Genomic DNA, 20,881 nt, shown 5'->3' on the forward strand with positions numbered 1-20,881 from the left:
ACCCAGAATTATACGTGGTTCCAGGATAACGTTTTCTGATCCGTTTTTTTTGTGACACCGTGCGTGTTCGATTATATGTACTCGAGGAGCAGGAGTGATCATCTAACCAAGTGTATCCCAAAGTGGTTATGCAGGGAGATATTTTAGAGGTATCGAAAGAATATACAGAGTGATTCCTATAGAACCGGCCTGATGAATTTGCTAATACCGCTCACATTCAAACTTACCTGTTTCCAACAACTTTCACCTCTTTCCGTTTATCGCTGTTTGCTCTAATAACAGAGTTGCGTGTGGAAGGACTTTTGAATCACAATATATTTCTAATAGCTGGTAATGTAAACATCAGCTTTATGTACGTTAATTCAAACAATATTGTGTATACCGCGTGAGGCACCTAAAAGTACCACCTGAAATAGCGAAGAAACCAGAAACAGTAGCGATGTGAGGTTTGCGGGAAACAATAATAAGAAATGGGGCTCGTAATTCGGAGGTATGGGGTGGGTCGAAAAATATCGACAAATGGGGCATCTGGAGCAAAGTCATATTTTTTTTAATGGAACGATATACAATAACATGCATAATATAAAAGAGCACACGCAGAGAAACACAACGCCGTTGGTCTCATGCATCTACTGCACATAATAACGAAGATATGGCCATGTGAAAATATGTAAACAAACTAACAAGTGGCCCACTTGACCGTCAGTACCACGGCATGTACAAGTATGAGATGTCGGAAGCCATTGGACAAGATGAAGACAGAACGTGTTAAAGGAAGAAAAAATACAGTAGACATCGTCAGCACCATGTATTTGACAGTGTTACAGCATAATGAAAATGACCATGACAGTATGTCGAAGAACCACTGCGTAGGAAGCGAAAACCTGTCAAAGTGTGTGTTTGAAGTGGTGGCCGTCAGCTGCGATACAGGCAACGAGTCGCCCACGCAAAGATCGTTGCACAGAATGTAGCATCTCGCAGGGAATGTCCCTACAGGCCGCAGTAATGCGGTGTTGCATATCCTCTGGAGTTGTTGGCACATCCCGGTAGACAATATCCTTCAGCTTTCCCCACAGGAAAAAGTCTAACGGTGTCAAACCTGGGGAACGAGCCGGCCATTTGACAGGCCCTCCACGTCCAATCCAACGATTTGGAAATGTATTTTCCGCACATGCTGTAGCGCGTCTTGCACTGTGAGCTGGGCACCCGTCATGTTGGTACCACTTGTCCCTCCTTGTCTGAAGTGGTATGTCCTCCAATAGTACAGGCAGTTCATGTTGTAAAAACTGTATGTATCGGTCAGTATTCAGTGTCCCTTCTATAAAAAAAAGGGCCAATGAGATGTTCACCCACTATACCACACCACACGTTCACACTCCATGGGCGCTGGCGTTCCACTTCGCGAAGCCCATGTGGATTTGTCACCGACCAATAGTGCATGTTCCTTAGGTTGACATTTCCATGATTGGTAAAAGTTGCCTCGTCAGTGAAGAGGATACGTGACAAATCGGGTGTGTCGTGTCGTAACATCCATGTGCAAAACAGAACACGGTCCACAAAATCATTTCCGTGAAGTTCCTGATGGAGGGAGATATGATATGGGTGAAACTTGTGTGTGTGTAGAATGCGCAATACACTTCGCTGACTCATCCCAGCATCCCTGGCAATTTCACGGGAGCTAACGTGCGGATTCACAGCAACAGCGGCGAGAACATTTGTTGCACCTGCCTCACCTGTAGTTGGCTTGTTCCGCACACGTGCTCGTGGTGTTACACTTCCTGTGTCTCTTAATTTAATAAATAACTTACCAAACAGACGTCGAGATGGCTGTCGTCTGTCCGGATATCTCTCTGCGTACACACGGTAGGCTTCTGAGGCATTCTTTCGGCATTCCCCATTAATCAGGATCATGTCCGCTTTTTCTATGTTTGTGAACACCATAATCTTCGCTCTTATCACTACGACTGCTTGCTATGAACTAACACGATCTCGTGGAACTGCTATCAAAACTTGCTCTGCGTAAAGGCAGTTCTGTCAGGCACCTGAGAAGTCTTTCATGCCGTGGTACTGACGGTCAAGTGGGCCACTTGTTAGTTTGTTTACATATTTTCACATGGCCATATCTTCGTTCCTATGTGCAGTAGATGCAACGGCGTTGTGTTTCTCTGCGTGTGCTCTTTTATATTATGCAAGTTATTGTATATCGTTCCATTAAAAAAAATATGACTTTGCTCTAGATGCCCCATTTGTCGATATTTTTCGACCCACCCCATACCTCCGATTTATGAGCCCCATTTGATATTATTGTTTCCCGCAAACCTCACATCGCTACTGTGTCTGTTTTCTTCGCTATTTCAGGTGGTACTTTTAGGTGCCTCACGCGGTATATTGTCTTTAATTTTTGTTAGATTTTTAGTTTTGATTATTATGTACAGTTTTTCTACGTACCTGTAGGTGATCGCGGCGATAGGGTTGAAATGAAACACCACCTCTTATGCCTATAGAATAGGTTTGGATGAAGGGAAGGGCTTGGTATTCGCATTAATAAAAGGTTAGTCGAGCAGGCAAACTGTGCAGAATAAGGTTGACTAACAATGGTAGTGAGCCTAAAGTATCTAAAGTAAACATATATTGCTTAAATATGTCTGTATTATACAGTGACGCAACCACAAGGGGGCAGGGGATCATTGCCCCCCCCCCCCCAACCTTCGGCGGAAGTCAATTCTTGTGTAGCAAGAGGGGACAAACATTGACGGCCAAGGGCACCTGCAAGGGGGGGTACAGAGGAGCAATTCCCTTTCGATTTCAAATTGTATGCAAATATAAATTCATTTTGAAAAAATCTTTTTTGTTTGCTTCGCTCGCATTGTCTGCTTTCCTGGTTTTTGTCAAGTTCAGAGCTGCAGCTAGGGGCGGCGGGAGTCGGCCATGGGCGCCGAATGATCTAAAGAAAAGTTGTAAAAGAGAGAATGGCATGGCGCCCAGTGAAATTATTTGCGCCGTATTAAATCGATATTGTTTTCAATTGCAAAAAGTGGATCTAAAAAATTTCTTCCTCGCTTCGCTCGCATTTTACTTGTTTTCTGTAATGTAATGTATTTAAATAATATGTGTTGTATATTTGTATTGAATAAGCTTTGAATTTTATGTTGCTCCATGTTGCATATGTGTAAAACATATGTTGTACATGAAAGTTACAAATGTATCTTTGGAATACATTTATCATTGATTTTCTGCCATTCAAAAATACAGTTTATGTGCTTGATTTCCATCATTAGCTGATGTGAAATTGACGGTGTTTAAAAAGTATTTCAAATCATTTGTTCCAAACAAATGCTTTAGCACAGACTTCTATCCCCTCTTAGCGTAATTTACGAGGATAATAACGTCATTGATATTGTTAGTAGTAGTAGTAGTAGTAGTAATAATAATAATAATAATAATAATAATAAAGCCATTATTAATATTATTATTATTATTATTGGTACGTTTATCCTTGCCCCCCCTCCAGCGAGAAAGTTTTGGTTGCACCACTGGTATTATATTTTTCCCAAATTTTGTGTGGCAAAAAATAAATTGAGTAATTAATTCGGCATTAAAAGGGGGGATGTTTTACCTTTTGGGGGAGTGCGTCATGGGCCTTGGGGGGGCACCCCTGCTGCTGGTATGGGCTTATTGCAAATATCCATTGTCCCAAAATATTAGCACAGGCTAGAGGCAAGGTTTTAAATGTGGCTAGAAGTCAAGAATCGCACATCATCATAATATGAATATTGCGTATGTACTACGTACGTAATGCATTGTATGTACTACAATATTACTTTACATTTTACTGTACTGTATAGCGTATTTCGGCCTATGCCCTGTTAAACTTCCTTCTTTTGTTCTGTTGCATCATGGGAAGTCGTGAGTCACATTGTAGTCGTTCGTTTGAGAGGATCCTGTTTCTCGCATCCTTTTTTGTGCATTTTTATATTTTTGATTTTCATACTACTTTGAATGTCCAGTTCCCATTAGTTTATCTGAATACAAAATGGCCCTAAAACAGGCCCTTGCAATTGTCCTAATGTGAATGTTACATGACGTGCGCGCGCGCGGGCACACACACACACACACTAGTAGGGCTGTGGTAACATGGGTAAAAATCTAGACGTTATACGAGGGAGAGCCAAGAAAAAACCTTAAATGTGAGATATAAATTATACGACAGACTGTATGCAGGCCACATTTACATCAGATATTAACTGTTATTTACAAAACGACCTCATTTTTAAAGATGTCGCCTCCTTCACACACTTGCACGAATGAAGAGCTGTACTTTGTTGCCCTCTGGAAGCCTAAAACTTATACATTCTCTGTCAAATGAAAATTCAGTATCTCTATGCATGATTGCCACGTCAGCAAGTTTACGAATGTAGGGAGAAATACGATAATGGCTTCAGTTCACAAGTAGATGGGTGTAAAGCAGGGTTGTTAAAGGTCCAGGAATTTTAAGTAAATTCAATTCCGGTCCAGGAGAGAAAATCAGCAAGCGTAACGTGAATGGGCTCTGGACCGTGAAGAACCTTTTTAGCTGCAAAGTATTCGGTCCAGGAACCTTTTTCCCGATCAATTTAAATAAGGTCCAGGAACCTTTTTTCTGAATCTGTTTAAATAGGGTCCAAGTTCCGTATTGAAATGAAACAATACGCAACTTGGATCGAAGCGGACCTGACGATAAACAATTATCCACTTGTGAGCATGAAAGAATAATCCAGGTGCTGTATGTCCCCAGAATCTAAGGTACAAGGTAGAAATGGGCAAAACGCAAACGCTGCAGTCACGTTACCACTCTCCATGTAGCCCCATTCTCTCGCGGGCGTTCCTTCACTTGATAGTAGCAGCACTGACCGTCCCTGTTGTGATATCTGCTTGGGAGCACAGCCGCCTCACGTTACCATCGACGGCTTCTATTGGCTGCGGTTGCTGGATCGGATGCCAGAGCAACACGTGACGGGTTTGTTTGAACTCAATGGGAAGCCATACAGTCCATTGCGTTGTGTATAGTAACTCTTCGACAAGGGAGTTTTTGAACCTGGCCCACGAGAGAACAACAGCGTTTTGATTTATTCCCTGCGCTACGTTTTCTACAACCGCAGTGTGACATTCCAATGTAAAACGTACTCGCGGACATTTTTAGAATTCAACTTTTAATGGGTCACCCCTGGCCCAGGAATTGTAAATAAATTCTATCCCAGACTGGGAGAGAAAATCAGCAAACGTAAATGAGTTCTAGACAGTGTAGAACCTTTTCATATTTAAATCATTTCAGTTCGGTCCAGGAACCTTTTTTTCTCGATCAATTTAAATACGGTCCAGGAACCTTTTTTCAATGTAACAATACGCAACTTGGACCGAATTTAAATTGTGCGAGAAAAAAGGTTCCGGTCTGCAGCGGAACCCAATAGAACCCATTAAAATTTATGTGTTCCTGGACCTTTAACAACCGTGGTGGAAAGACCTCCGCAATGGGTCACAGTTGACTGTGCGTGGATCCCAAAGGTTCTTCTTCCTGAGACATACAGGCACTAACTCAAGACTTGTACTTGTGCATCAGCAATGGATACTCTACATAATAAAATGCAGCAAGCTTGTGCAACTGTACATACAGAAATCTACTGGATAAAAAACGAAAACAAATTAAGGCTTTCATTTGACGGTACCTCGTATCTCCAGTATTACGATGTGTTGCTATCATATGCTTACAGCACAACTAGTCCCCCTCCCAGCAAGAAATTCTGTATCGGCTTATGGTTGATATATACTGAATTCAATACAAAACGACATTAGTTTGGAAATGTACGTGATAGCATCCCCTGTTGTTATTCCCGCACTATTTTTTTTTTTCACGGAAAGATTGCCTGTTTCCTTTAGTTGAGTTCGTTTATATGAATTAAATTTTCTTCATCCTGAAAAATGACACATAGGGATCCTCATTTTTTCAAAATGCTGTAATGATCACCCAAAATGAAAGTTCAGTTTAGCAACGGTAGCTCAGTCGTTAGGACGTCTGACTACCATGAGAGGAACCCGGATTCGATCCCCGGTGGGGATTATTCCCCACCTGTTGAAGAGGATCCGGCGCCAACACATCGTCGAATAAAGTGGGTACCTTGAGGAAACTCTGGGAGTTAAAGTCAACCAGGGGCGTGGTGCTGATCACATCATCCCCACTTTCGGCCGTGAATAAAATGTGGTGCCCTAACTCCGCTTCCACTCAGGGGAGCACTTGTTACTTTTTACTGTGTGTAGCAAGATAGTGGACCGAAAAATATTTCTGTGAGAAAATGAATATGGTTTTATGCTATTTTCCCTGTAGTTATTGTAAATAATAATGCCTAATTATCTAAAATAAAAACAAATGCAAATACAAGGGGCATTCAATATATAACCAGAATTTTGCAATAAAATCTCCTGTAATAGATCCTTCTTCTTCTTCTTCTTCTTATGGTGCTACAGTCCACTGATGAACCTTGGCCTCCTCTGTGATTTGTCTCCATCTATCTCTACCTTTTGCCACAACTTTCCAATTTCTATTCTGGAGCTTCCGAACATCCTCATCCACTCCATCCACCCATCTTAATTTAGGCCTTCCCCGCTTCCTTTGTCCACCTGGGCTATCCAACATCACTCTCTTTGCAGGGTCACTGTCACTCATGCGCATCACATGACCTGCCCATCTTAATCTAGCCGCCTTTATTACACCAATAACTGTTGGTTCTTGATATAAGTGGTAGAGCTCCTTATTAAATCGCTTTCTCCATTTTCCATTCTCACATACTGGTCCCAATATTCTTCGTAATATCTTTCTTTCAAAGGTCTCTACCAGCTGTTCATCTTTCCTTGAACTGGTCCAAGTTTCCGCAGCATAGGTCAATACAGGTCTTATCAGTGTCTTGTAAAGTGTCAACTTAGTTGCTCTGGACAATATGGTGCTCTTAAAATGTCTCTGTAGTCCATAATAGGCCCTATTCGCTGCTATAAGTCGTGCCTTTACTTCCTCCTGTGAATCATTTTCATATGTCACAACAGAACCCAGGTAGATAAAGGCAACCACTCTATCAAAGGTATAATTAGCCATTGTTATGGTCGGTGATGGATTATATCCGTGTGCTTTGGCTGCTGCCATGTACTTAGTCTTCCCTTCATTCACCACCAATCCCATCTTCTTTCCTTCCCTTTCTATGGCCAGAAATGCTACGTCTACTGCATGTAGAGATCTTCCTACTATGTCCACATCATCTGCATATGCAAGTATCTGGATTGACTTATAATATATGGTACCCCTAATTTGCACCCGAGCTTCCCGTATAACCTTCTCTAAGGCAATGTTAAACAACAAACAGGACAGCACATCGCCTTGTCTTAGTCCATTTTCTATTTCAACAGGTTCTGAGAGTTGTCCTCCTACTCTTATCTTACTATTGGATCCCTCCATAGTTATCCTCACCATTCTTATTAATCCTATTGGAATTCCGAGATCTTTCATTGCCAGATATAGTTGGGTCCTGTTTATACTATCGTATGCAGATTTAAAATCAAGAAATAGATGGTGCGTTCCTATCCCAAACTCCAGAGTTTTCTCCAGTGTTTGCCTTAAGGTGAATATTTGGTTAATTGTAGATTTTCCTGGCCTGAACCCACATTGATATGGTCCAATGCACTTTTCTACATATGGTAGTAGTCTTTTATATATAATTCTTGCAAATACTTTATATGCAACGTTCAACAATGTAATTCCACGATAGTTTGCACACTCCATCATGTCCCCTTTCTTGTGGATAGGTACTATGATACCCGTCCTCCATTCACTTGGCATCTGTCCCTTTTTCCAGATTATGTTTATTATTTCCTTCAAGCCAATAGATCCACAATCATGAAACTTCATACGCTTATTTTAGGAAGTACCCTTGTAGCACGTGACGCAAAATCCCTGCGTTAACCGCGGAAGCCTCGTAGATTGGCATCATGGCGCCCGTCACAGAGCGGAGATGAGATGAGTGATACGTTTTGTGCATTTTGAGAATGTAAACTCAGTTGAAATTTATAGATGAATGACTATAATTTACGGTGATAAGTGTTTGGCTAAATGCCAAGTGTACGAGTGGGTGAATAAGTTCAAAAGCGGTGTGACAACTGTGGAAGACAAACCACGTGTTGGCCGATCGGTCACGGTTACGACTGAAGGCGCGCGGAACGTCGTCCACATACTGCTGCTACGACTGTTCAAACCATTGAGGACATACGTAAGGAAGTTATAGCACATCCCCCTTATTCACCGGACTTTGCACCCAGCGATTATTTTGCTCTTTGTACCTCTCAAGGAGGCTCTTTCCGGGAAAACACTTCGCATCTGTTCAAGAAGTTCAAAGGGCGACACAACCAAAAATTTTTTTTTTGCAGGTACATTAACTCGCTGATGGGTCGTTGGCAGAAGTGCATGGATACAGAAGAGTACTACTTCGAAAAATAGCATGAATATAGCAACTCTGCTATTCTCCACAAAAGCACAGTTTAAATTCGTATAATGATCATTTCTATAACTTTTTCCGTATGTTCAATTTTGTGACCAATAGCCCTTTCATTTTGACATAGTCAACACAGGACAACAAGCGCAGTGGTAGCGTCGTTGACCTTGTAATCAAGGGGTCTCGGGCTCGATACCCGGTGGAGGCGCACAGTGGTTCGGATCCCACTTTATCCGGGCAAGCTATTTTTTGTAACGTGTCCAGGCAAGTAGTGTCTGTTGGACACTGTATTGTTTTAAATGGATCTTGCCCTTCTAATGCGAGAGTTTTATGTTTTATCGCTGTGGAAACAAGCTAGTAGCATGATATTTAACCTAATCATCATTGTTATGACCAAAGTTCTTGTATTCATCATCATCATCATCATCATCATCGTAATTGCATTTTTTGCAGCATAGTATATGAAACATTTTAGGCCGGAAGGTAGTGTGACGAAATTGATTTTTTTTCCTCATATATTCTTCATTTTTTCTATTTTAGCGTTAATAATATATTTATGTGGTCTTATTAATTATTTATTTTTTATTAAACATTTGTTAATACTTATTCAAGTAATATTACAACTTTTGTTTGTACACTATGTCCAACAGACACTGCTTTCCCGTTTACGTAAGTGAAAAGGTAAATATTTTTTTACGCCTGGCCTTCTTTATGAAACATAGTCAAATATTGTGAAATGAGGAAAAAGAGATAAACAAACAAAGTCAAAAAATATCAAGTTCGCAGGAAGTATCGTTTGGAGTATGTGACAAAAAATAGAGGCAACAGTGTCATATAGACGCTGGTTACCCGGTTAAAGGTTAAACTGTAGGTTCAATTCCGATTAGCCTTACTGTGTATAAAGTGGACTTCAAACACCAAATCAATCAACAGGATAACAAGCATATAACATTACATTGTTGTAGCCTAATTGTGACATTTTTCATGTCACGAAATACAAATTTACTTACCTGTTTTCTTACACGCATCTTTGTTCTCTCCATTGTTTATATTTGAAACCATACTGATTCGAATTTAAAGGCATTGTTGCATTTTGATCAATCATTGCACATGCATTGTTACTTACAGTGCTGTACTCTCAAAAGTTTCACAGGGTGTAATTTTCGTGAAGCGTTAAGCAGACACCATGTTTTCATTAAGTATGGAGTATGTTTCTATTACATATGGATGAAATTGTTTGACTTCTACAAAAAAAAGTCATTGATGGTAGTTTATGGATAATGATGATATTGGCCTTAATAGTCCGCCGCCAATTATTGTAGGAAAGAAAAACCTTTCTCTCTCTTCTCTCTCTTAATCGTTCAGTCTCTCTCTTTTCTCTCTTTGTTGCTTTTTCTCTCTCTATCTTTCTTTCTGTCTCCCTTTATTCCCTATCCTCTCTCTCCCTCTTTCTCTCTATTCTCTCTCGAATATGATATCTCTCCCTTCCTTCCTTCCTTCCTTCCCTCCCTCTTCTCTCTCTTCTCTCTTTTTCTCACTCACTCTCACTCTCTCTCTCTCTCTCTCTCTCTCTCTAATATTTCTTTCTTCCTCTCTCTCTTTTCCCTCTCCTCTCTTTTTCTACTCTTTCCTTTCCTCTCTCTTTCTCACTCTCTCTCTCTCTCTCTCACTCTCCAGGGCGCCGCGAAATGTTCCAATATTTTCACTGAAATTATATGATTGTTTCATATATGTGCTTATTTAGTAGTATTTGCACATAAAATGTTTCTGAATTTGAAATACGTGTTTTATTTTTAACCTAACCACAATAACTGATCGTTGCAATCTTGAAACGCTAAGGGCGCCGTGAAACGAGAAAGCTTGAAAACCATTCTTTTATTCGATACTTTATTCTCTCTCTTCTCTCTCTTAATCGTTCAGTCTCTCTCTTTTCTCTCTTTGTTGCTTTTTCTCTCTCTATCTTTCTTTCTGTCTCCCTTTATTCCCTATCCTCTCTCTCCCTCTTTCTCTCTATTCTCTCTCGAATATGATATCTCTCCCTTCCTTCCTTCCTTCCTTCCCTCCCTCTTCTCTCTCTTCTCTCTTTTTCTCACTCACTCTCACTCTCTCTCTCTCTCTCTCTCTCTCTAATATTTCTTTCTTCCTCTCTCTCTTTTCCCTCTCCTCTCTTTTTCTACTCTTTCCTTTCCTCTCTCTTTCTCACTCTCTCTCTCTCTCTCTCACTCTCCAGGGCGCCGCGAAATGTTCCAATATTTTCACTGAAATTATATGATTGTTTCATATATGTGCTTATTTAGTAGTATTTGCACATAAAATGTTTCTGAATTTGAAATACGTGTTTTATTTTTAACCTAACCACAATAACTGATCGTTGCAATCTTGAAACGCTAAGGGCGCCGTGAAACGAGAAAGCTTGAAAACCATTCTTTTATTCGATACTTCGAAATCTTAAGTTACGTTAAGTCAAACGTCTGCATTGGTTCTGATAACAAGACAGATCACATATTACTCAAGACCTCCAAGAAGATTGATTGATTGATTTGGTGTTTTAAGTCCACTTTATGCACAGTAACGCTAATTGGGACTGGACCTACAGTTTAAAGTGGGATCCGAACCACTATGTGCCTCCACCGGGTATCGAACCCGGGACCCCTTGATTACAAGGCAACGACGCTACCACTGCGCCATCGGGAAGGCCCACCTCCAAAAAGAGACATACCTACCTAATAGAGATAAAGTTTGATAATAATATGTCAAAATTTGTTCGTCAAAGCCAAAATTTGTTTTCAGACCACTGTATGCTCAGATAGGCTAATCAGGGCTGAAACTACAGTTTAAAGTGCAATGCATACGACTATGCAATGTGTCTCAGTTGATAATTTAATACGAAGTGTCTAAATTACAAGGCAATAGTATTACTACTCTGGAATCAGGAGGTCCAGAATGAGCAAAAATTATTAAGAGATGCTTGTTTTCTTGTTTCTATTTCCTGTAACAGCTTATCAGCATCTTGCAGACACGCTTATAACAAAGGTAAAATTCCCCGTGCATATTGCACTGTTCCATGAAGACACCTTTAGGGGATGCTGGGTATCATACATTCTCGATCTCGGGTCACTTTGGAGGTGATATGGTCAGCACAACACTCCGGTCACCTTTACCCCTCAGGGTTGCCCCGGATATCTATTGGTTTGAGGATGGGCGAGCCCCAGAGACGCTTTGTGCAGTGACAAGGCCAAAAAATCCCGATCTTTGATCACCCATCCAGGAAATCGAACCCAGGTCTCCCACGTGATAGTTAGACGCCCTACCGACGAGACCACCGTGGCTCCTTACCCACTTATAATGCATTTTTTGTATATTCAATTTTTCTAGTAGCATTCCCTAAATTAACTTGTAAACTTGATGTACAGAGATTTCCTATTTCCATAAGGAACCTATTGCTATGAAATGAGGGTTGTGAATGAATGTATGGTTATTTATTACAAAAGTGCTCCACTTATGAGAGGTAAATATGGTTGAGCACCTTAAATGGGAGACTGCTCTTGGCTACTGTTCTTTTTCTGGTTTCCGGATTGAACTTTCTACTGAGTGGTCCTTCGCTTGGGCCCCTCAGTTTCTGGTGGCTCTGCAGTGGACATGGTTCCTCTGTGTTCTGACCACACGTGCACTCCCATGAACTCCTTTCTGGGATAGGGTTGCTTGTCCATAGTTGCTAAAGGTCCAGGTATTCATAAAGTCGAATGGCTTCCATAACAGGACCAGAACTTCGAACAATTTAAATTCGGTCCAAGTCACGTGTTGTTTCATTTCAATACCGAACTTGCACCGTATTTAAATTGGTCCAGAGAAAAAGTTCCGGGACCGAATTGATACACTTTAAAGATAAAAAGGTTATTTCCGGCCCAGAACCCATTTACACTTTCTGATTTTCTCTCCCAGACCAGAATTGAATGTATTTGTAATTCCTGGATCTTTAGCAATCCCATGCTTGGCAACTTGGCAATGACCAGGATTGGTTGTGGGTAAGGAATGGTAATAGTTAGAGCTCGGAAGTTGAGGAAAAATCCTTTTTTTCCCTAGTGTCCGAAGACGAGGCCCAACATAATATATGTTCATTTTAGGTCATTGTAGGCCAGAAAAAGGTGGGTTTTATTTCTTCTTTTTTGCCTTTTTCGACTTTTTTGTCTTATTGCTCCTTTTTTAGGTCTTAACGGCTATTTTTTGCAACTTCACCTTCTTTCGACTACGTTTTAACTGCCCATTCTCAATTCGAATCATCATCAGTTCATCACCTCGTAAACATCCTTTCTGTAGTAAAGAAATTTAAAAGAAAAGAAATAAATAAATATATTTGAACCAACCCTGAAACGAGAGAAAAAACATTTTTGACTAAAAGAAGATGTATTTCATTCATATAGTTTTTTCGAACTGTGTGTTCCATACCACCAGAATTTTGTATTTTTTTATTCATTAAATATGTAATTAAAACTGAAGTTATTAATTAATTTGGATCACATTTATACGTCCTTTTTCCGTTTTTAGGTTCTTTTTTATATATTTGTAGGTATTTTTATAGGTCTTTTTTTGGCAATTTATAGGTCTTCAACTTCCGAGCACTAGTAATAGTGTATTAATTTCAAAGACTCACTGCCTTCCAGGACCTACGAAATGAATAGAAGGGCTCAAGTGTAAAACATGGTAAGTGACATTTTCGTCATTTTTGAGTTACAAAGTAAAATGTGTGCCATCCTCCAATTTTCGAGTGAAATTGCCATGTTATAAAATTTGCATTGGACTCTGTGAAGCCTTCTGAAATTGGTAAACACAACACGAAAACAATTTATCTACAGAATAGCTTCTAATGACCTTCTTTCTTAATGAACTCAGAAATGACGAAAATGTCAGTTACCATGCTATACACCCGAGCCCTTCTATAGATTCTTTGAGAGTAGCACAGAAATTACTTCGACCTGATATTCCAACCATGTTTATAGCACTTCTTCAAAAAGTACATTGTTCAGATAAGAAAATTGGTGTACAAAGAGCAGGTACTAATTTGTTTCTATCATTCATTGCAGGTGGGCAGGCCATGTGGCATGAATGGGGGAGGAAAGAGGAGTTTGCAGGATTCTTGTTGGGAAACCTGATGGTAAGAGACCTGTAGGAAGGCCAAGACGAAGATGGACGGACAACGTTGAGATAGACCTAAAGGAAGGCCTGTGTTGCTGCAGCCATGAAACTTCGAGTTTAAGAAGGCTAGAGAGTTAGTTCATTCATTGCAGGAATTGGTGGCACGAGATTCATCTCATTTGAAGATCGCCACTGGCATAATGACTGCTTCATCTGTGCCATGTGCAAGACCTCTCTGGTGGGAAGAGGTTTCATCACCGATAGTGCTGACATCATTTGCCCAGAATGTGCCAAGCAGAAGTTGATGTGAACATGAAATGGTTAAAAGAAAAGAGAAATTTTCCATTTTTTTCTTGTAAATTCAATAACAAATTATAAAAGCATTATTGAAACTGTGGACACTATCATTGGGTTTTAGATAATACAACAAGCCTCGTGGAATACACTTCCACCTGTTGTAGCTAATAATGTTGCATACCGGTAGTTCTTGTAATTATAACTTATGACTAATTGCAAATTTGAAAAAAAAACAACGACGGGCAAATGCATCGAAGCAAAGCTTGAAGCAATGCCAGAGTGGAGTGGTGGTTTGGGTGAATGATTGGTATTCCAGAGGTCCAAGGATCGATCCCAGCAGGAAGTGGAAGGAATTTTCAAGTGCATGGTAGAATTCTTTTATTTTCATTTCCATGCTGACGGTTGGAAGCGTAAAAATAGACATCGTGGTGCAGTGGTTGAGCACTTGTTCCATGCACGAGAGGTCCAAATATCGATCCCGTCGGATTCCAACCCATTCTCAACTCCTTATTTCAATTTCTAGATTTCTGCCGTACTTGCTTCCTTATTATTTTTTCTTTCATTGGCTTTTCCAGGGACTTGACGATCACAGTAGTCTGATGATTAAAGCAGTCGAATCTCAAGGATGATGGCAGGTCACTGAAAAATTCTCGCCGCTTGGTGAATTCGATTCTTGGACCTCTCGAATATGGAGCACGTGCGCTAACCACTACGACACGCTGCATTTTACTTTGAAGTTGCTCTTCTTTTTCTTTGAGGAAGATAGGAGTCAGCAATGTAGCAATAATAGAGGTCGGCGGCATCATTTAGGCTACACGGAATGACAATTCAATGGTAATCGCTGCAATTCTTGTATTACTGCGCGTTAAAATAATAACGTAGGTTTCGTGTGCGTTGATATTTATTAACATCCACTTTCTCTCTGAACTCGTGCCATTTTGTTCTGGAAAATGTTAAATAGACAGAGCAAACGTCCCTCAGTCACGAGAATATTTCGTATATTGTTTGGTATTCAGAGAAAGATGTTCCAAATTCTCCATGAAGTGAAGCATAGGATAATTTTATTTCGCTTTTACGGAACTGGTTGTGAAGCCCAGGCTCGTCAGCATGTTGTTTACGTAGATTGTACGTGCATTGGGTACTAGCTTGCCATGTTTCTTCTTGCGTTATTTGCTAAACATAATAGTTCACCTTCTCGTCAAGAGATGGCGCTAGTGTACATGACACACACCTATTGTGTGCTTATGATCTCCTGATACTAAATTCACGTTGAAAATGAGCAGAAAATGGAGTTTGAGTCTAAAATGACATTTGCTAAACATAATAGTTCACCTTCTAGTCAAGAGATGGCGTTAGTGTACATGAAACATACCTCTTATGTGCTTATGATATCCGGATTCCGAATTCACCCAGATTTTATTTATGTCTTGCATTTCAGAGTCTCCAATTTAACCTGCCAAGAAATGAAGAAGAAGTATCTACACCCTATTTAATCTCCACCAAAGCAACTTTTATGGTTATTTTGGGGGTACATTTACCTGTAAACACCATGAAAGAATACTTCACACATGAAAAATTATGGATAGACTGGATCTCTATGCACAAATTAATACCCATCCAATGGTCATGGTTTGATCCATGGTGGGGCATATCGCACAGTGGTTTAAATTTCTCTTTGAACTGTAGGTTCGGTCTCAAACATAACGTCGACTTTAAAAATACACAAAAATCATGTCAAAGAATATAAATCAAGCTTTATTTTCTTTAATTTTATACAAAAATGCTTCTTGCACTTTTACTTATATAATAATATATATAAAGGTTTTCATCAAAATTTAAATTGCTGAGTCTTCCTTTGTGAAATATCATTGGTAGTTGCATGGAGTGTGTCAGTCTTTGCTAAAATGTACAATGGCGGTTGTCCCTCTGGCGGAGAGTTCGTTTCTAGGCGTCCTCATGCTTGATGACGATGTCCTTGAAGAACATGTTGGGAGTGAAGAAATCATCGTAGTGGTCGATCTGTCTGTCGAAGGGGTAGCCCATGGCCTGGGTGTCCGGATACTTGTGGTTGAGGGCGCCACAGTAGCTGACAGAACCTCCGTAATCGTAGTCGAACGGGACGTTGTTCACCTGAAATTTCGCAGAGAACCTTTAGTTGTCTTTACAAAGAAAACTGACAGAGCTGGCTTGTTTTAAGAGCATCTTTGCGTCATTTCATCATATCATAACTCATCCTCATCTTCGCAATTAGCTAAAAGTGGCAGAAAAGCGAAGTAATATAAACAAATTCAATCAGATCCGAAGATAAGAGCTGAAATGTATACTCTGTTAGTTCCAAAATATGATATGGAAACATGTCATATTGTTATGGACATGCTATTATTGCAAACTAAGGCATAGAAATCTCTCGTTTTTTTTGTTCCAAAATATATTTTACACCTGTTATATGTTCCAAACTAATTCAACTGCAAAGATAATAGTAAGGAAATTGAATGAAGTAAAATTGTTGGGTTCGTATGTCATTTTGCACCCTTCAGAAAATAGACTCTTATCTAAAATTATTTCCTAAGAGTTAAAAAGTGTAAAGTTATAAAGGGACGTGCACAGCATAAACAGAGTAGAAAGGTAAGAATATACTACAAACTTCGTCAGACCAGTTATTCTCAAAAAGTTAAGTCTCTTTGTAATCACTTTTTTCATTCTTCTTTTCTTCATTTTACATCCTGTGTTGTTTTAAGGAATGGATAGGAAACATTATGACATTGACCTTTTTATTGTAATTCTTTAACAGTCACGTCCGTACAGTAGACACACCTTTCAGTACTTTACATAATAGCACAGTTGTAAGCCAACCCTCCGCGCATGCGCATTGATCATGTGAGTTCAACTCTATTCTACACCATATTTTGGAACGGCAGAAGTTTTTAGTTCATTCTTCGATGTAAACAAAATTTTAATAAATATAATTCAAAGCAAGTTGCTTTAGCACAGTCATCAACAATCGAATAGAAAAAATCGAAAAAATATTTAAGTTACTTTTTTCGTAGTTCTATTGCATTTGTTACACGTTACCACGCTTTAACTATGCCTATAAACTGTTTCTATTGCATTTGTATCTAATGTTTATATACACACTCTATTTTGCCATTAATTGATTTTATATGTTCTGTATGTGTCAACAAGCAACTTTGAATAACTGTAAGTAAATATGATAAAATAACTGAGGACATCTATTGAGATAAAACATGCTTAACGATAAATAAGTGAAGTGTGAAACCTTACGTTGGGAGTAAGTCCAGCACACTCACAGTTCAGCCGCATGCGCAGAAGGCAACGATGCGTCTGTGCGCACCATTATGCGCAGTAAACGAAGGTGAGATTTCCATGGCCGCCATGTTGGTAACATACCTTAATAAGTTTTCCCATTTTCTATGTCCTGCAGAAAATCTTTCATTCATGTTAACCACGTTTGTTTTAAAAGGGTGTTTCCGAATTTACGGATCACGAAAACCATGCCTCCAGTAGCATGAGGATTGTTGAAATTATGCATGCCAACGCATTTCTCGTGAAATTGTGGCCCATTTTGATATATAACATGAGCACTTTCTTCATTTCAGAAGTTGATTTCAAGATGGCATATTTAAAGATGGCTACCGTATCTTACATCAAGACGAAAGTTTCCGCCAGTTATGGAGCATCATGTATATGATCCATCTATAAACAGTAAGGTACATAGATACGCTGAATATGCAGCATATGGTAGTGTTTTGAGTTATATTTTAGATACGGTAAGGGGCTGGACCCCGTATCATGTGACGGGTTCAAAATAGCCTAAGTGCTGACGCACCCAAAATTTAAAAATCCAATCCATCAATCAATCCATAAGGGAGAGCGTCTAAAATTAAGTTACCACCTTCAAAGACGTAACAACGTCGACTATCCCCACAAGAATATTTTATACAAGTTTATTTGCAGTACCTTCTCCTTGTCCCAGTCGGTGACCATGACGAAGAGCGTGAAGGGCATTCCCTCCTTCTTCCCCTTAGGCAACAGGAGTCGGTCAGGGAAGCCGCAGTGGCGCATATCCTGCAAAGAAATAGAAGACTTATACTAACGCAGTAACTTTTCTTTTCGAGTAATAGTAACTGCAGTGTAGCTACATTTCCAAAGTGGTAACTGTAAGTGAGTAACATTTCCAAGAGACTAACTGAGTAATTTTTCGAAGAGAGTAACTGTAGCTCAACTATGTTTCAAAAAGAATAACTCTAACTGAGTTACATTTCCAAAAGAGTAACTGTAACTGCGTAACATTTCCAAGAGACTAACTTTAACTGAGTAATATTTCGAAGAGAGTAACTGTAGCTCAAGTATGTTTCAAAAAGACTAACTCTAACTGAGTTACATTTCCAAGAGATTAACTTTAACTGAGTAACATTTCGAAGAGATTAACTGTAGCTCAAGTATATTTCAAAAAGACTAACTGAGTTACATTTGCAAAAGAGTAACTGTAATACTGAGTTACATTTCCAAGAGACTAACTTTAACTGAGTAACATTTCGAAGAGAGTAACTGTAGCTCAACTATATTTCAAAAAGACTAACTCTGAGTTTCTTTTACAAGAGAGTAACTGTAAGTTGTACAATTCCAAAAGAGTAGCATTAACTGAGTTGCATTTCCAAGACAGTAATTGTAACTGGGTTACCTTTTCAGAAGACAAACTAACTGAGTTACATTTCCAAAAGAGTAAATGTAAATGAAAAAGTATCTGTAACTGAGTTTTATTTCCAAGAGATTAACTGTAGCAGTAACTTTCTAAAGACTGGCTTTACAATTATGATTCTGCACGTCGATGAATCCCATTTTGCCATTTCTTTCTCTTTAACTAATACGAATGGAAGATACAGTTTCAACGCTTTCATTGATTGTGTTGTTCTAAGTCCACTTTACGCGCAGAAATGCAAATCGGGACTGGACCTGCTGTTTAAAGTGGGATCCGAACCACTATGCCAAACGCCTTTACCGGGTATCGAACCCGGGACCCCTTGATTACAAGGCAACGACGTATCATTACGCCATCCGGGAGGCCCTCAACGGTTTCAATGGTTATGAAACTAAAGTTATCAAGTATTACAGATTTCTGAAGCCTGCCTCTGCACACAAACGATCCAATCATTTATACAGGACAAAATCGGAATTCTTGCTAAATCTGAAAAATTGTTGTTATTTTTTGTAAGTTTGTATAGGTTCACATTAAATATTTAATAGTTCTTCTAGTGGAGGGTAATAGCTCCCATGCCCCCCGCTTGGGTACGGGCCTGCCCCACTCTATTTAGAACTCTTGGTTATAGTAAGTTTTTGTCCAGTTTTCCTGGTAAATATTAGCAGTGACTACGGAAGAGAGAAGGGAGAAGATCATAATCCGTTGGTGAGGATATGACGTCACTCACTGAGCCCTTCACAGTATTCTGGTTGTTATAAATTATAAATTATAAATCCTATTATGTAGAGTCGGCAATATAAGGCCATGGATGTTCCCAAGGTAAAATATTCCGGAGGTAAAATAGTCCCGGGTGGGGACTACTTTGGGAGGTCCCTGGACTAAGGATGAGATCTACGTTAGGAATAAGGATATTAAATTAGGCACCTGGAATGTTCTGAGCCTTTACCGGCCTGGGGCATTTCAGTGTACAGTTAGTGAGATAGTTAAGTATAAATTAGATGTAGTAGCTGTCCAGGAAGTTAGGTGGCCAGGAGAAGGGAATTGTAAAACTAAAAATTATACTTTTTTCTGTGGTGGTACTGAAAATCATAATTTTGGAACAGGCTTTTTCATAAATAATAGAATTATCTCGGCTCTTAAAACAGTAGAATTTATTAATGATATGATATCATATGCAGTTTTACAGGGTAGGTGGTGTAAAATTATTTTAATAAACATACATGCACCAACGGAAGATAAAGATGATAATACTAAAGATGATTTTTATCCAGAGTTAGAACAGGTCTTTGATAAATTTTCTCAGTATGATATGAAAATTCTGTTAGGTGACTGTAATGCACAGATTGGCAAAGAAGAGACATTTAAACCCACGACTGGTAAATAAAGTCTTCATGAATTAAGTAATGATAATGGTATAAGATTGATTACTTTTGCAACCTCAAAGAATTTAATTGTGAAAAGTACCACTTTTAAACATAAAGATATCCATAAATGTACCTGGTCTTCTCCAGATGGTAAAACTCATAATCAGATAGATCAAATTCTCATTGATAAGAGAAGGCATACTAGTATAATTGACGTTCGTACACATAGAAGTGCTGACTGTGCCAGTGACCATTATTTAGTAATTGCTAAATTAAGAGAAAGACTCGCAGTGATAAATCATAAGCAACAAAATCTAAAAGTTCTAAAATTTGATACAGGAAAGTTTCCTAATGAAAGAATTAAGAAAGATTACCAAATTAAACTGTCAAATAGATTTGATGTTTTGCAAGATTTAAATTATTATGAAAATATAAATGAAACAGACGTAAATAAGAATTGGGAGCACATACGTAATGCAATAGAATCAGCAGCTAAAGAAAGTATAGGATACCATAAACCGAGAAAAAGTAAGCCATGGTTTGGTAATGAATGTCATAATCTAATAGAAATAAGAAATCAGGCTAGACTTAGGTGGCTAAATAACTCTGACGATACAAATCTAAACAATTATAATAGAATAAAGAGAGAAGTTAACCGCACGTTTAGAAGTAAAAAAAGAGATTACTTGAAAAGCAAAATTAACGAAATTGAAACAAACAGCAAAAATAAAAATATCAGAGATTTATATAAAGGTGTAAATGAGTTTAGAAAGGGGTGGCAACCTAAAGTAAACTTGATAAAAGATAAAGACGGTGATTTTCTAGCTGACCCAAGCGATATTCTAAATAGATGGAAGAAC

The 20,881-nt window shown here is 39.1% G+C and overlaps 1 protein-coding gene across 2 annotated transcripts in view; it reads right to left on the reverse strand.

The window, feature by feature from the left end:
• Positions 1-15,764: 15,764 nt before the first annotated feature.
• Positions 15,765-20,881, reverse strand: part of LOC146000047 (hemocyanin A chain-like) — a 44,260-nt gene continuing 39,143 nt past the window's right edge. For both annotated transcript variants that reach the window (XM_083137370.1, XM_083137371.1), the window contains exons 10-11: positions 17,916-18,023; positions 15,765-16,067 (exon numbers count right to left, since the gene is read on the reverse strand). In XM_083137370.1, coding sequence (XP_082993496.1) covers positions 15,882-16,067; positions 17,916-18,023 — 294 coding nt within the window. In that variant the 3' untranslated portion in view covers positions 15,765-15,881. The remainder of the gene's footprint in view (positions 16,068-17,915; positions 18,024-20,881) is intronic.

Source organism: Lepisma saccharinum, chromosome 16 (assembly GCF_977018435.1).
Source record: "Lepisma saccharinum chromosome 16, izLepSacc3.1, whole genome shotgun sequence".
NCBI lineage: Eukaryota > Metazoa > Arthropoda > Insecta > Zygentoma > Lepismatidae > Lepisma > Lepisma saccharinum.